The 16,448-nt window shown below is 36.7% G+C and overlaps 1 protein-coding gene across 8 annotated transcripts in view; it reads right to left on the reverse strand.

Moving 5' to 3' along the window:
* The window catches only part of LOC143656369 (MAP/microtubule affinity-regulating kinase 3), a 124,914-nt gene that overhangs the window by 19,328 nt on the left and 89,138 nt on the right, over window positions 1-16,448 (reverse strand). For all 8 annotated transcript variants that reach the window (XM_077128452.1, XM_077128449.1, XM_077128450.1 and 5 more), the window contains exons 7-14: window positions 15,974-16,030; window positions 13,002-13,238; window positions 12,426-12,545; window positions 10,610-10,709; window positions 10,174-10,286; window positions 9,499-9,652; window positions 5,819-6,036; window positions 4,003-4,106 (exon numbers count right to left, since the gene is read on the reverse strand). In XM_077128452.1, the coding sequence (XP_076984567.1) occupies window positions 4,003-4,106; window positions 5,819-6,036; window positions 9,499-9,652; window positions 10,174-10,286; window positions 10,610-10,709; window positions 12,426-12,545; window positions 13,002-13,238; window positions 15,974-16,030 (1,103 nt within the window). The remainder of the gene's footprint in view (window positions 1-4,002; window positions 4,107-5,818; window positions 6,037-9,498; window positions 9,653-10,173; window positions 10,287-10,609; window positions 10,710-12,425; window positions 12,546-13,001; window positions 13,239-15,973; window positions 16,031-16,448) is intronic.

The raw sequence follows: 16,448 nt of genomic DNA on the forward strand, positions 1-16,448 counted from the left end.
TATCCAAAGCTGTAGAGGACTTATACAAAGGAAACTACAAAAACCATCGCTAAAAGAAATCAAAGAAGACCTAAATAAATGGAAGGACATTCGGTGTTCATGGATTGGGAGACTAAATATCATTACGATGTCAATTCTACCCAGATTGATTGACAGATTCAAAGCAATCCCAATAAAAATTCCAACAGTCAACACTACAGAAATGGAAAAGACAATTATCAATTTATCGGGAAGGGTAAGAGGCCCCAAACAATCAAAATCAATTAGAAAAACAAAAACAAAATCGGAGGATTCACATTTCTCTAAAAGCATATTACAAAGCTACACTGGTCAAAACAGCAGGGTATTGACATGAGGATAAATAATTCTGACTAATGGAATAGAACTGAAAGTTCAGAAACAGACCCTCACATCGACACCAATGATTTCTGACAAGGATTCCAAGTCCACTCAACTTCAACAAATGGAAGATGTGGATATCCACATGCAAAAGAATGAAAGAGGACTCTACCTCACAACAACTAATCAAGGTGGGTCTAATTAGTTTACTGGAGTCCTTTAAAAGGGGAAACATTTTGAAGAAACCTTAGATGCAGATGCAGACGCAGACACAGGCATGTTTTTTTTTTTGGTGTTCAAGTTGGTATAGGTCATTTGTTCATTTCTAGGAATTTGTCCATTTCATCTAAGTGGTCTAGTTGGTTGGCATATAGTTGTCCATGATAAATGCTCATGGTTTTTAAAATTTTTCAGGATATATGGTAATGGCCCCCCTCTCATTTCTGATTTTACTTGCATTCATTCTCTTTTCTTTATTGGTCTAGGTAGGAGTCCACTGATCTTATTTATTATCTCAAAGAACCAACTTCTGGTTTTGTTGATTCTTTCTACTGCTTTATTGTTCTCCAGTTCATTTATTTCTGCTTTAATCTTTGTTACTTCTCTTCTTCGATTTTGCTTTTGCTGTTCTTTCTCTAATTTCTCCAGGTGAGCAGTTAGGTCCTCAATTTTTTCCTCATCCTCAACTTTTGCTCATTCTTGTTTCTTTAAATATAGGCATTTAAGGCAATAAATTTCCCTCTGAGTACTGCCCTTGATGCATGCTGTAAGTTCTGATAATGTTGTATTTTCACTCGTCTCCAGATATTTACCAATTTCTCCTTTGATTCACTAATTAGTTAACAGTGTGTTGTTTAACCTCCATATATCTGTGAAAGTTCTGGGTTTTGTGGGTGATTATTAATTTCCAGCTTCTTCCCAGCAGATGGTGCTCTTGAACCACCTCTTCCCCTCTCCTGACTGCAGTGGCTGGCTGTGCCAGATGGAGTGCCCAGCAGGGACAGCAGGATGGCTGGTCCCAGCATGTGGGGCCAGGCAGCTGATCACAATGCTCAGCCAGGCAGTGGATCCCAACGTCCAGCAGGAAGACTATTCCAGGGCCTGGTGGAGGAGTGACCAATCTCAGTCCTCAGCGGGTGTGGACAGGTACACCTCTGGACACCCCGTGGAAGCTGCTAGCTGCAAAGCTGCATGGGAAGGTCTCCTCACTTAGCTGAAGGGGGCAGGCTGTAGTGGAGGGATGGTCTGCTCCCTCAGATCCATACTGCCCCATGTGCCACTGCCTACCCCTGGTGGGGTCTTGGCTACATAGACTCACTCTGCTCTCTCCATCTGGATGTTATCACCATCTCTGTCTACCAGGACCTTCCCATGAAATGCCAACACCTTTTTTCATCACTCACTCCCTGAGACTGCAGTCCTGGTTATTTTTTCTGTCCCCTGTCTTGTTGCCTTATGGAACTGATGAAACCAGCCTGCCCTACTTCACCATCTTCCCTGAAGCCCTCAAGGCATCTAATTTAAGAATGAAAGACAGTAATACTGTTGCATCAATTTTAAGGAAGAGAAAGTGGTCTTTACATTTAGTGCCTTAACTGAAAGTAATTTTACTTATAACAAGTTGGCTTCAAACCCTCCAAAATTTCCCTTTTATTTATCTTTTTAAGAAAGAAATAAACAAAAAATCCAGATATCAAAATTTTATGGTTCCTGTCCTATGAGGTCGGTGCTGAGGCCGTTTTCTGTTCATCATAATCATAAAGAAGACATTTTCAAAGCAAAGTAAATGGGTGGTGCTAACAGTCACGATAGGGCCCAGGTCATGATACGGAGGAATGTGCCCCAAGGAGAAAGCTGTCTGCAAGTAGAACATAGAAAGGTAATGATTCTAAAGAAATAACAGGATTCTTTATCTTCAAAGAGAACTGAGTACTTTTATGAAAAGAGAATCAGAAGAGCACATGCATCCATGCACCTGTTCTCACACATACATAAAGGTGGGGTTGGACCATAGATCTCTGACTAAAATACCCTTAAAAAGGTGGAATCTGTACTTTAGAGAATCACAGACTATGTGATTCTCAAAAGGAGCTTAATAAAATAGTTTCTCAGGAATTTAGAAGAGTTTCTAAAAGCAAGAAGGGTCAAGAAACAGCATTTTTCCAGTCCTACATACTGAGATCCACAACATAGTAGAAACTTCTAAGTCTTCTATCAATAACTTCTGTGAAATCAGTTTTGAAGCAGAAGAAACTGGATAGATTTGAGAATAGAGCTGACATAAAAGAAAATCTTCAGAGAATAGACTATTATTAAATAAATATACCAATAACTATCCATGAGTAAAGTCTCAGTCCAGCTGCTACAAAACCCAATGAAGTCTTTTAAGTTTTTACTCATAAGGAAAAAGACAACATTAAAACAAACACACACAGAAGACTCAAAAGGAAAAAAAGAGAGAACAGGGAAGAAAGTGATTTGTCAAAACATAATTTTACAAAACAAACTTTTACCTTCATATTGAATTAAATTTAAATGGTCTGAGGAATAGGGAAGTAGTAAATAGTTTGGTTTTAACGATCAAGGAAGAAAGTACACTCTGTTTAGGCTGTGAGAGAAGTTAGTGATTAAACCTCTCTCTAAAGGAAACAGAAACCTTGTGATGCAATTTGAAGAAGTAAATATCCCAAGAAGAAAACAATTTGATGCTAGACATAGTGATACGACATGACCATATAATGCTCAAATTAGGAGAGAGGCTGGGAACAATGAAAGATGATGTGAATTTATTTTATGGATCACTCCTCTAGGATCTTATCTGCTCACTCTGACTTTTATCTCATTACTTTGGATTTTAGACACTGCTATTCCAAAAAGAAAGAAGTAAAATACATACCACCCTCAAGAATTTCTTCTGTACTAACTACATTTAATGATTTCCTAACAATGCCATTCCTTCTATTTTTTTTCTCTTCTTTTGGTTCTTTCTCATGGTCTCTGTAATTAACTAATGTCATTTTACTGACTTATTTTCTGATCTCATAATTTCAAAAAAATTGTTTGCACTATATGACTCTCCTTATTGATATATTCCTTTATAAGTTTTTAAAATCGTGTTCATTCTATGTATGCTTGCCTCTCAATCAGATTGGAATGTCTTATTTCTGGGGTCTATGTCCAGTGTCTCTAAGGTAGAGATTTTGTTTCCACTAGATCTTTCAGCAAACTTCTAGCTTTGTACTAATACTTATCCCACCCCAATGTGTGGGCCACATCTTCCAAAAGTGGGGCTCTCTCTACCTCAGGTCCTAGCTTACCCACCTCCCAGCCTTTATTAAAAACTTAGTAAGGTACACAAAATAATCATCATTTCCCTACTCAGTGTTCTACTATTAAATTATAGCTTACTAACATATATGTCTTCTAGAAAATCTTTCTGCTTCATTCAGTTCATCCCTTTCGATCATACTTGGTCATGAGGATAAGCTCTTGGAGAGAGAGAAATTTGGAATCCTGGTATCTTGTTAAATATTAGCATTCAAATTTAACTTACCTTTAGAGAATCCCATTATTATTATAATTTTTATGATAAAAATTGAGACATAAATAATGGGTTTTCACTTCGTTTGGGAAAAACAAATTTACAAACATAAAATTTCATACCTGTTTTCTTTGCCATTCTGAATGACTGAATGTCTATCAGCTGTGGTTCTTTCACTACAAACATAAGTATTTCGCCGTGTCATTCCGCCAGATGCTGTATTGCTCTATTAAAAAAAGGTATTTTTGTCTTAAAAAGAATTGTACCTTTTCTAAATCCTAGTAGTTTGTAAAATCTGTGCTAACAATAATCCCTAAAGATTAACATTTTTAGTTTTTGTAAAAACTTGAGAGTCTAAAACCAGGAAATACAGTACTGTGATAAGTAACTCATCTACACAGGTACAAATACTATCTCTAAATAAAAATACACTAAAATGGCAGTAGTAATGGCCAAAGAGATAAAAATGGGAGTCGGGGGCAGCAATCTCTACCCTTTCTCCTTGCAGAAAAAAATGAAACACGGTGATGGTTAAGTGATTCTGAAAAGCTGAACTGTAATAATCACTTACAACAATAATTTATGAATGACAAAACAAAGCAGGGAGAGTGACCCACTAGTTTAAAAAGCTAATATATTCAAAATTTAAAATAAAAAAGAAATAAAAGTAACAACTAAGGAATTTTATCAGATAAGAATTTTTAAACAAAGATAAAGTTGAGCAGGGCATACAGCATATATAGAGAAACTATAAAAACTAACGAAAGAAAATTAAAATGCTGCTAAGTACTTTTTTCCTTTATAAATAATCAAATATGAGTAACTGATAATGCCAGTGATATACTTTCAAGAGTTCAGGAATGGAAAGTTATGGAGCAGGCAAAACTCATTGGGCACCTTCATGTACCCGAATTCTCCAGAATCTCCATACAAATGAAAGACTCCCACAAAGAGATGTAGAGCTTCCCCACACGTTCCAGAGACTGGACTATGTTTTGGGATGGGGTGAGTTGAGAGGGGTATGAAGGCAGAACTGTATTTTTGTCAAACTTGTAGGGAAAAACGTGGTTAGAATATCCTTAAGATTGTCCATTGCTCTGAAAATTCTTTCTAAAATTACTTCTGGGAGTGGTAAGAATAGTGATTGGGTTAGAAAGAACATACTTCAATTCAAGAAAGAACATACTTCAATTCAGAAGGAAAAGTTTCTAAAGCTGAATAAATTCAATTTAATTTAACATACATTTACTGACTATTTATGTGCTGGGGAGACTTCGTTATGGGTAGGGATCAAGAGCTAGATCCAGGTCAGCAGCAAAGTCTAAAGCAATTACATACTTTTCTTTTCATTTTCTTCACGTAATACAGAAGACATGACTGAGAACACAGGAGAGTGAGTATTAAATTAGCTAGGACACAGAAAAGCACTCAACAGAGTCCTCAATCAATATTAGTAATCATTAGAGTCCTGTGAAGACTCCTTTTAAACATCACTTTCCTGGCACATGGGCAGTGAAAACTGTCCAGTGGGTATGAACAGACTGCCATTAGGTTTTTCTATCTGCAGTCATTATTTGCTTTTATTTACCTTGTTTATTAGACTGTGAGCTCTGCTTTCAGGGCCTAGAATAACTGAAATCAGCCTTTGACATGAAGGACCTAATCACTTACCTTCCAGGAGAGGGGCAGTTCAACAAGAAACACTGACAACACAGCAGATGATGACTACCTTAATGGAAGGTCACTGGAGTTCAGAGGGAATGAGAAGGAAGCAGAGACAGGGCTTGTACAAACTGAGAGTGGGCACAGAAGTCTAGAGAGGACAGCATTCCAGTCAAAGGAGAATATAGAAATCAAATAGGCAAGCTCACAACAATTGTGTCTAGGCTATTTCAACCCTACAAACCAAGGAAAATTCGGCAGTCCAAAAATACTTACACTAGGGACGGTGGAACTTTTTTTGCGTTCAGGAATATCTGCCTTATTGGGATTACTTGCACTCCCAAGCATGGGACTGGCTGGAGCAATTCCCTTGCCTCCAACAGCATTGCTGCTACATTTCCGGGAAGGAATTCCGTCTTCCTTGAGGTCACTATCTGTAGTGCTGGTCTGACTCCTTTTTGGATATGCCACCACTGAAGGAATAGCTGGTCCAGCTAAAACAGAATTCATGTCACATCTTATTCAGTGAAAATATGCATATTTTGTAAGGTGACCAAAGACTGCTATTTATCTTAAAAAAAAAAAAAGTAAGACAGTAAAAATCCTCTAAGATGGTTTCCATTTGTATTTAATGAATATAAAATACTCATTATATACAATGAATTCAATTTTGAAATTTCACTTATTAGCCTTTAACTTTCTAAGTTCCTTAAAGAATCTTTGTTCTATTAATAAGTGACTATAGCTGTCCTTTGGAAACATTTTAAGAGTATGTTATCAGTTATAGATAAGTAATATAATTAACTAGAAGCACACAAATCATGCAGAATAAACTGGTTCACCTTGTTTAGCTGAGAGAATTACACCATGTTTTTTGTACAAGAGAAGCCTTCACCATTTGGAACAAAATAGTATACATTTTATGGGCCATTTCTTTTGAAGTTTTATCTCTGGTTGTTTTAAAGCACTTGAAGTTTATGAGTCATTATTTTGACTGCTTTAGGGGATGGGTTGAAGAGTAATTCTATACAGAAAAATCTTCTACATAACCAGGAATTTGAGAAAACTAGAGACAGTGAAAGAGACAGAGGAAAGCACGTCCCTGCATACAAAGAGGGAGGAAGTGGGTGGTGATTTCTTGTCATAGGCCCCCACTCCAGGAGGTGGAAAATTATCTGAAGTCCCTAACAGCTCACCCGAAGACTGCTACAGTAGCACAGGAGATTTGGAATTTAAACGATTTTGGAAACTAACCATGAAAACTAGTATATTCATTATACATGCTGTCTAGTGGCAATCTTAAAAGAATGGGACCAAATGCTCATTATTTATTCTAAGACGGAACAAACTTTATATCTCAGATCTACTAAAAAGAGAGAGGGGAGGAAGCTACAAACATTTAAATGGCAAATCTGTATTTGGAACGGAATTAAAACTAAACAAGGTTAAATCTATTTATGGGAGGAGATTAAAGCTCTCAGTGTGGCAAGTTTAACAAATAAATCAAGTAATTAACAAAGTTCAGAATGATATTACACTTAATGCTTATCTTTCTTTCCAATGTCATGAGGTCTAATGACATTCTGAACTTTTAAGTTACTATTGGTTTGTTTAGAAAGCTTTATGGATTTCTATTCAGAAAATAATAAAATACTTTAATTTTAAGATTTGAGATTTTGAATGTAAATAGATATTGGTATCACCCACCGACCTTATTCAGACTTCATTCGTTTCACCTACGTGCGTGTGTGTTTGTGTTATGTATTTAGTGCCACTCAATTTTTGTCACGGGCAGATTTACATAACCACCAGCACAGTCAAGACTCTTTCATAGACGCAGCCACCTCCCTCTCAACCCAATGCCCTCTTCTCTTATCACTGAGAAAGAATAGTCTCTACTTCTATAATATTTTTTGTCATTTCAGGAATGTCCTGTGAATGGAATATAAAGTATGCATCCTTTTGAGACTTTTTTTTTCACTCAGCATAATTCCTGAGATCTACCCAAGTTGTCAAGTGTTTCAAGTTTGTTTCTCTTTAGTGCTGAGTAGTGTTCAATGGATGTACCACATAGAAACTGACTTTTATGTAATCATATAACCTTATTAAATGTCTTTTGGGGTCATAGTGTTTGGGTTCATAGTCGGAAAGACCTTCCCTACTCCAGGAATTATAAAGGAAATTATCCTATGTTTTCTTTTAACACTCCTGGGATAATTGTTTACATTTACATCTTCACTTCAATTGGAATCCATCCATCTTCTATAAGATGTGAGAAATGGATCCATTTATTTTTCCTGATAACTAACAAATTGTCTCAATACCATTTATTAATAAACTATTGATTCTTTACTTAAAAAAAAATAACACTAATGAAGACCACCTTCTCAGAAAAATGTGTAAATACACATGGGTTCACATATGGATCCCAGATTAACAATCACAGCTAAAAATTAAGTTGTGAGTTACAGCAGGGGGTATGTATAAACTAGGTGTCTTTAGAGGCAGGGAACATGGAAGAGTGATGAGCGGAAGTGGGAAGATAAGCGAAGAGCTGATTTGGCTATATGGTTAATTAAAGATATTCTAAATAGATGAGAAAAGTCGATTAATGTTTTTCTTCCAGGATACAGAACAATTCTCTTTAAAATGGATAGCTTAGGACAACATGTAAGCATTTGTTAACTGTGCTCCAGTCCAAGTGCACTGAATATCCCTCCTTGTTGATAACTAATATGAACAAGAAAGAGACCCAAATGAAGGCTTCATTTACAAATAATAATAATTATTATTATTATAATGTGCACACATCATGCCATTAGAATGGTTCTGAGCTCTTAATTTTACCCTAAAATAGGGGACACTGTAGGCAGTTTGCTGACAATATTGGTGCAATGTACAGTTTTAGACCAAACCACTTAGAGAGCTCAGCATCCGCAGGATGAAAGATGAAGCAAAGTGTCATTAGGTTCTGGAACCAGAGCTACTGGCACCTGGAAAGCTCTGAGCAGTTCCAAATGCCAAATTTCAAGATGAAATTTGGAGATGGAAGAAATTCAGAAAGGAAAATGAAATGTACCAAGAATGAGCAGGGGTTCCATGTGAGGATATATTTTTAAAAGTTAGGAACAGACCAACACAGATTTGCTTCCTTAATCCTAGAATACTGGAATTAAAGGGAAAACTGCCAAGGTTAACATTCAAAATTAGGGATGAATAAACACACACATGTTAGATGCTCAGGATTCCAACACAGGGCTGTCGTGTAAGTAGAACAGCTGTAGAGTTTGGTAAACATACATTTGGGGGTCACTGGCCTTAGAAAACATTCACTTCTCTGTTGAAAAGTTTAAGAGTGAAGATGGTTTCACCACACCAATAGCAAGAGGGTTGATGAGAATGACAGGGACTAAAAATGTAAATGAATTTAAGTAAGGCTGAGATACTACATATTCTACAGAACTGCACTGCCCAGTATGGTAGCCACTAGCCACATGTGGCTATTTAAATGTAACTTAATTAAAATTAAATAAAATTAAAAATCATGTCCTCAGTTCGAGTTCTCAAGTCACAAGTGGCCTGTGGCTACTCTACTGTTCAGTACATATACGGAACATTCTCATCACTACAGAAAGTTCTAGTGGACAGTGTTGCTCTAGAAAGTAAATTCAAAGCACAACAGAGAATTAAAGACTGAAGCAGGGGTCCCAGAGGGACAGATGGTAAGATCTACTTAGCTAAGTCTTACCTATTGAAAGTCACTGAATTTACCATGGAGGATGAGTCTTGAGACAATCACACCAATGCCTGGAAGACTGCTATGAAAGAAATGCCAAGAGAAATCCAGCCAACCCCCACCCCACAGGTCCTAAGCAAGGGGAAGTTTCCCAATGCTAGGAGGCCTCTTGTGGAAGGGGAGACTCCAAGAGAGCAAGAAAGAACTGTTTCAAACTCACCATGGTCACTGTACCGTCTCTGCTTTTGGCTTGAAGAAACACTTCTCTGCACCTTGTGGTGAGGCGACTGGCCAGTACTGTTATTGAGATCACTGCTTGGCCTAACCTTAGCCAGTGAAAGATTGCTGCTAGAACTGGAATCGCTAGCATCCAGCTAAAAGAAAATGAGAAAAACAAAGAGCAAACCACAACATAACCCAAATGGCAATTAGCAAACTAAAACTTGAAACCAGTCATAACACAGTTCATTTATACAGGAGAATCAAAATGCACAAAAATGATAGCCCTAAACTTAGACAAAACTATTTTGATGACTGCTGGAAAAATTCATAAAAGGATATGTACTTATAACCTTCTTTCTAGGCTTTTTTCAAATAATCTCAAATGTTCTGTTTAATTTGATACTTCACATCATTTCTAAACTATTAATGACTATAAGTTAACTTACGAGAGCAAAGTTAATGATGATACCCACCATTAAGGCTTATTATCTTGAAGTTAGAATAGTTCACAATGGTCACAGGTGCTAGATTTGTTACTTACAGGTAAGTTAAAAAAAATGATATACTAAATACCTTATACAGATTTAAAAAACCAAAAACTAAGAAAATAGCTGTTATAAACTGATAATTTACGTAAAGGTTATTTTATCTTTTCCTTTCTGATTACTCTTACCTCTGAAGATTTTCTCCCCAACAACAAGTATGTAGCTGTGATTTCGTCATATTTCATTTTACTAAGAGATTCTTGAATTTCTTCTTGTGAATATCCCATCCCCACCATAATATCTAAAAGAAGGGTATAACACGATTTGTATGTTTTGTTTGGGTAAGAAATCTGATTGTTTCAGGGTAAAATAATTTCCCTTACTTGACCTAAAAGATTATATATTTTCTAACATAAATGAGCAGCTGACTTGTTTCTGAGTTACTGGGTGCTATTACAAGAAACTGCAAGTAAGTTCCCAAACATGAGAGAACAGATAAGCTGATTCAAATATTTTGCCCTTAACTTTCCATGATTTACATTTTAAGGCATATACCATGGCTCAAAACTGAAATATGTTACTTATACAAACACAAAAACACAAGCATGAGGGTGCAGGGTTTACCTATTCTTTTCTGGTCTGAGATGTCTAGTTCTGGTTCAACAAACGGTTTAAGTTCATCATCCTCATGCCCTGCATTGATCCACCTGTCTTTCATGATTTGCTGAAAAAGTAAGTTGCTCATTAGTGGTATAAAATACGGTACATAGATAATCATAATATTTAGAATTTTTCTTTTTGTATGCTGTATGGTGGGGTTCACCTTTCATTCTTTTTCCAAGTGAGTGTTCCATTATTGCAGCATCATGTATTGAATTTTTGTTTGTTTGGCTTTTTGTTTGTCTGTATTTTGGAGAAGTGCATGGGCCGGGAATCAAATCCAGGTCTCATGAATGGCAGGCAAGAATTCTACCACTGAACTACACTTGAACCCTTCAGAAAAACTTATTTTTAACATTTCATTGATTATAGCACAAAGGGAAAATAATATTTTTTTCATATCTTAATTCCTGTTCAAGGAACTGTAATTTAAAAACCCTAAACCAACAGTATGCCTGAAACTCTAAGGAATAACCCGGGCTCTTTCTGAAACTCTGTAAAAGTTTTACTTAACTTCATTTTTTTTTCAGAAACTTAAACTTCTAGATTGTTTCTATGCCAGATAAGCCCTGAAACCCACAGGTAACAGTCTCTTCAAGAACATCAACCAGTTTTATCCTCTACCACATCATGTCGACACTCCTTTTTAGCACCAAGAAATCAGAATGGTCATTGCCCAAATATCTTTGAAGACCGAGAGAATGATCAAATGAGAAGAAAGAAATGTAATAGAGAAGTTAGGATTTAACAAAAGATTATGACTATTGAATCACTGTATTTCTTTTTAGTTTCTAGTGTATTAAAACAGCTAGAAGGAAATACATGAAATTACTAAACTGTAAGCTTTGATCTTTGATGACTATGTGACTGTAAACACACTGAGACTGATACCACCCTTTACCCAGTGTATAGTTAGATGAATAATAAAAGACACCCACGGGGGGAGGGGAATAAATTAACAATACAATTAGTAGAAAAAAAAAGACATCAATTAGGTTGGCTGTTTAAAAAAAAGTAATAACAAGCATTGACAAGGATGCAGAGAAATAAGAACCCTTGTGCATCATTTGTGGTCATGTAAAATCATGCAGCCACTCTGAAAAACACTTTGACAGTTCCTCAGAAAATTAAACATACAATTACCACAGGACCCAACAATTCAACTTCCAGGTATATACCTCAAATACTTGAAAACAGGGAATCAGACAGATATCTGTACAATGTTCATCACAGAATAAGGCACAATAGCCAAAGGTGGAAGCAATCCAAGTGTCATGGACAAACAATACGTGGTCCATCTATACAATGGACTATATTTAACCATAAAAAGCGAAGTGGTAATAAATGTTACAACATGGATGAAACATCATGTTGAGTAAAATAGGCCAGACACAAAAGAACAAATATCATATGATTTCTCTTACATGAAATACTTAGAATGAGCAAATTCAGAAAACAGAAAGCGAGAATAGTGGTTACCAGGCATGGGGGGAAGGAAGTATAAGAAGTTTATGGTAAATGAGCATGAGTTTTGGTTTTGGATGATGAAAATAGCCTGTAAACAGAGAGTGGTAAAAGTTATGCAGTATTGTCAATGTACTTAATATCAAATAATTGTCCAATTAACATGGCTAAAATGATTTTTATATACAGTTTACCACAATAAAAAATAAATAAAGCCTCAGAAAAGTACTCAATAAATCACAAAAACCAAGCAAAGGCTCTAAATCTATTTGAAACACTCTGCAGAGATGTTAATTATTTCCATTTATGTGATTACCTCTAGAGTCCCTCGTTTAATTGGATTTAGCACCAAGAAACGTTTGAGAAGATTTTCACAGTCTGTGGACATGTAGAAAGGGATTCTGTATTTCCCTCGTAATACTCTCTCTCTCAGTTCCTTTGGGTAGGCAGAGAGGAAACAAAACCAGTGAATCAACTTTTAGGTTAAAAACAAAACAAAACAAAACAAAAAAAACACTTTAACTACCACACAGATTTATACAACATTAAAAATATTAACAAATATCATTTTTTTAATTAAAAAAAATTAACACAACATTTAGAAATCATTTCATTCTACATATGCAATCAGTAATTCTTAATATCATCATATAGATGTATGATCATTTCTTAGTACATTTGCATCGATTTAGAAAAATAGCAAGACAATAGAAAAAGAAATAAAATGAAAGTATAGAGAAAAAAATAAAAATAAAAAATATATATAAAAAACAAAACAAAAAAACACTGTAACTCCCACATAGATTGATACAACATTAAATATGTTAACACATATCATTTTATAAAACCCCTTTAGATTTCTGAAGACGAAGGATGTTAGTGCTTCTTATACCTTTAGGTTCTGCCCATCAAAAGGAAGTGACCCACTGACTAAAGTATAAAGAATGACACCAAGACTCCATACGTCGACCTCTGGCCCGTCGTATTTCTTGCCCTGGAAGAGCTCTGGGGCTGCATATGGAGGACTGCCACAAAATGTATCCAGTTTACTGCCAACAGTAAATTCATTGCTAAAACCAAAGTCTGCTATTTTAATGTTCATATCAGCATCTAACAATAGATTTTCAGCCTAGAGGGAAAACATCAAGACAAAATGAATGTAACCAAAATAGAACTCGAACTACAGATAAAATTAGGCATTTCATAAAAAGTTAACATATCCTAATCAATAAAATGAGGAAACATTCTTTTTAGGGGGGAAAAACACAGAAGAGAAATTAGAATTTCTAATTCGTTAACATTAACAATTAATAGCAGACTAATATAAACATGAAATGTCCCACAATCTAGAAAAACTTTGACACCCTTTCCAATTAAGAATAAAAGGAATATTTAAAAAATGGGTACTTAAGTGGTTAGCCACATTTCATAAAAACTGCTAAATATGTATGAAATAGCTACTGTTAGGAGGGCAGGAATCAATCACAAACTCTAACAAATCACAGCAATTTTAATTGATTTCAACAAACATTTACCATGTGGCTATTATATACCACGTTGCAGTCAGGACAGATAATGATGAACAAGACAGATAGGACCCTGCCTCAGGGAGCTTGCAGTTTAGAAGGGGAGAAGCGGGAGGGGGGGGAGGAGCTAGAGCTCTAATACAAATACTTTGTTAGGGAAATCGTGGGAAGTTATGGACCCAGCACTGCAAGGTTCTGGAAGCCTTCCTAGATGAAATGAAATTTAAGTCACTGCCCGAAGGACAAGTTATTTGATAGCAGTGGGTGTGTTCAATAAGGAACATGTCAGGCAGAATAAACAGTCTAAAAACCTAGAGATGAGAAAGAGCATGTTTCACTCAGGAAACTGAAAGACGGTGTGTCAGAGAGAGATGCAAAGGAAGAAGGCTGAAGAAAAGGCCAAGGCTGAATCACAAAGGGCTAGCCCAGTGAGCTCAGTCAGAAAGTTTAGATTCATCCTCAGAACAATGAGAAGCCACTGAAGAGTTGTCTAAGCAGGGAAATGACAACATTATTTGTGTTTTTAAAAGTTCTGGCTACAACGTAAAGTGGAAACAGGAAGAAGAGGCAAAAATTGGAAGCAGGCAAGACCAGGTAAGAAATTATTTGGGGGATGAAATAGGAGAAGATGGTAAGTGTGGACTAAGATAGTAGTAATGAGGAAAAGAACAAATCAGTCCAAAAGGATCTGGTGATTGACGGGATGGTGGAATCAGGAGAGAGGCCCAAAAGAGGGTAACAGACACGAGGATAAAAAATGTTCAGGTTCAGCCTAAATTTTCTGTAACAGATACTCTAAATCAACCTCTCTGAAGAGCTCATTTAAACAACACAAATTCCTGCAGTTCAGAATGGGAATGAGGCCTTGTAATTCTCTACAGCTTAATGTAACACCAGGATATATCTCAGATGTACATATATATAAATATATATACACACACACACACACACACACACACCCATATGGAAATAAATAAATAAATAAATATGTGTGTGTGTGTGTGTGTGTGTATATATATTAAACTCTACAATCTGGGAAACTCTGGGTACCCTCTCAACCACTGGGGACTCCCAAGAAAATAGGCCAAGCCCTGGATTTGGACGCTTACCCTCATGAAACTTATTTCTGTAGGGGAGAAGTTAAGACTACCCATAATGAGGCCTAAGAGTTGTTTCCAGGAATCCTCTTTGTGGCTCAGATGTGGCCTCTCTCCCTGTAGGCTCATCTCTGCAAGGAGGATCACTGCCATCTCCCTTTCATGGTACAAGTCTCCATAACAATGTGGGGCCTGATTCCTGGGCATAAGTCTTGCCCTGCCACCATGGGATCGACAATGCCTTCTTGACCAAATAGGGGCAAAGAAGTGTAATAAAATAAGGCATCAGTGGCCAAGAGAGATCAAATGGAGTCAAGAGGCTATTCTGGAGGCTGCTCTCATGCAAGTTTCAGTTAGATAGTGCTAATTGTCATGGTCTGCTAAACCCCAATTAACACCACTCCTGTTGACTCTTAAGAACAGAGACTCTATAAAGGTTTTATACACTAGTTTTGTCTTTTTGGAACATATAATTCCCAGAGGGTTCCTAGGTCAGATAAATCCTGAAATTCAGAGGGACCAGCCTCTCCAGGATTATCAATTAACAACATCCCCCTATCCTTTAGTTTGGACACCCCTTCTCAACATGAAAAAGTCAGAACAGGCATCGCCCAAACATCCCCACAGATTGGGAAAAGGATTAAAGGAATAGGAGGAGGTTTAACAGAGAAACTGGGATTTAACAAATGAGTATGGCTGCAGAATTACTATATTAATATCCTCTCCAGCCTCCAGTGTTTTGGAGCAGCTAGAAAGAAAAATTTGAGATGGTGGAATGGCAGCACATGACACATTTTGGGATCTGTTCTATAACTACTTGCTGAAGTATGCCTTGAAAACTATTGATTTTTTCTTTCTTTGCTTTGTATATATATATTATACAATAAAAAAACATTTACAAAAGAAATGCTAAGGTTCGGAGAGAAAGAACTTGCTGAATTCAAGGTGCCTAAGGTTCACTTAAGCAAGGCTGCACTTCTCTCAATTAGATATCGGGTCTTAGAAGGGGGCTCAGGCTACAGGCATTTATTTAAGGTCATGAACATCTAGGGGGTCACCGAATCTACCAACACGGAGGGGGAGGAACAGAGGATACGTGAAGAAGACCAAGCACATCAATGACAGTTATGTATGGAGAGTGTGGGAGTGATACCAAGCCTATGCCTCGCTTGTGTAATAACCATCGAGAGAATGAAACCCATACAAATCCATCAGACACCTAGGAACAGCATTTGACTCACCTTGAGATCTCTGTGAACAATGCGTTTTTGGTGGCAGTATTGCACTGCAGACACTATCTGGAGAGGAAAGAAGCCAAAGTTAATCAAGTTCCTATTGGGTGCAGATTCATAATTAAGATGAAAATATTTCATACTCAGCAAGCACACGAAGATATCATTTATGTAGAGCTCTAAAAACAATTTTCTTATGTTGCGATGTGAACTTTCAATTTGAATAAATTCTAGGGTAAGGGCAAGAAAAGAAAGGTGCAGATGTTCTTATTGCCTCTAGTTTTAAGAGAAAAGCCTCTTCTTGGACTCCACCCCTTGACATTACAGTTATTTCTGAAAGTGGTGCAGGTCCCAAAACATCACCAGGTTCTTTGGACTGTGGTCATTCTCAGGCCCAGCACCAAGTGGTGCAAAGCCTCTCCATGCTTGCATAATCAACTCAAAACCCACCAGGCAGTTAAAACTCTCTGGACAGGTTTCAATT

Source organism: Tamandua tetradactyla, chromosome 14 (assembly GCF_023851605.1).
Source record: "Tamandua tetradactyla isolate mTamTet1 chromosome 14, mTamTet1.pri, whole genome shotgun sequence".
NCBI lineage: Eukaryota > Metazoa > Chordata > Mammalia > Pilosa > Myrmecophagidae > Tamandua > Tamandua tetradactyla.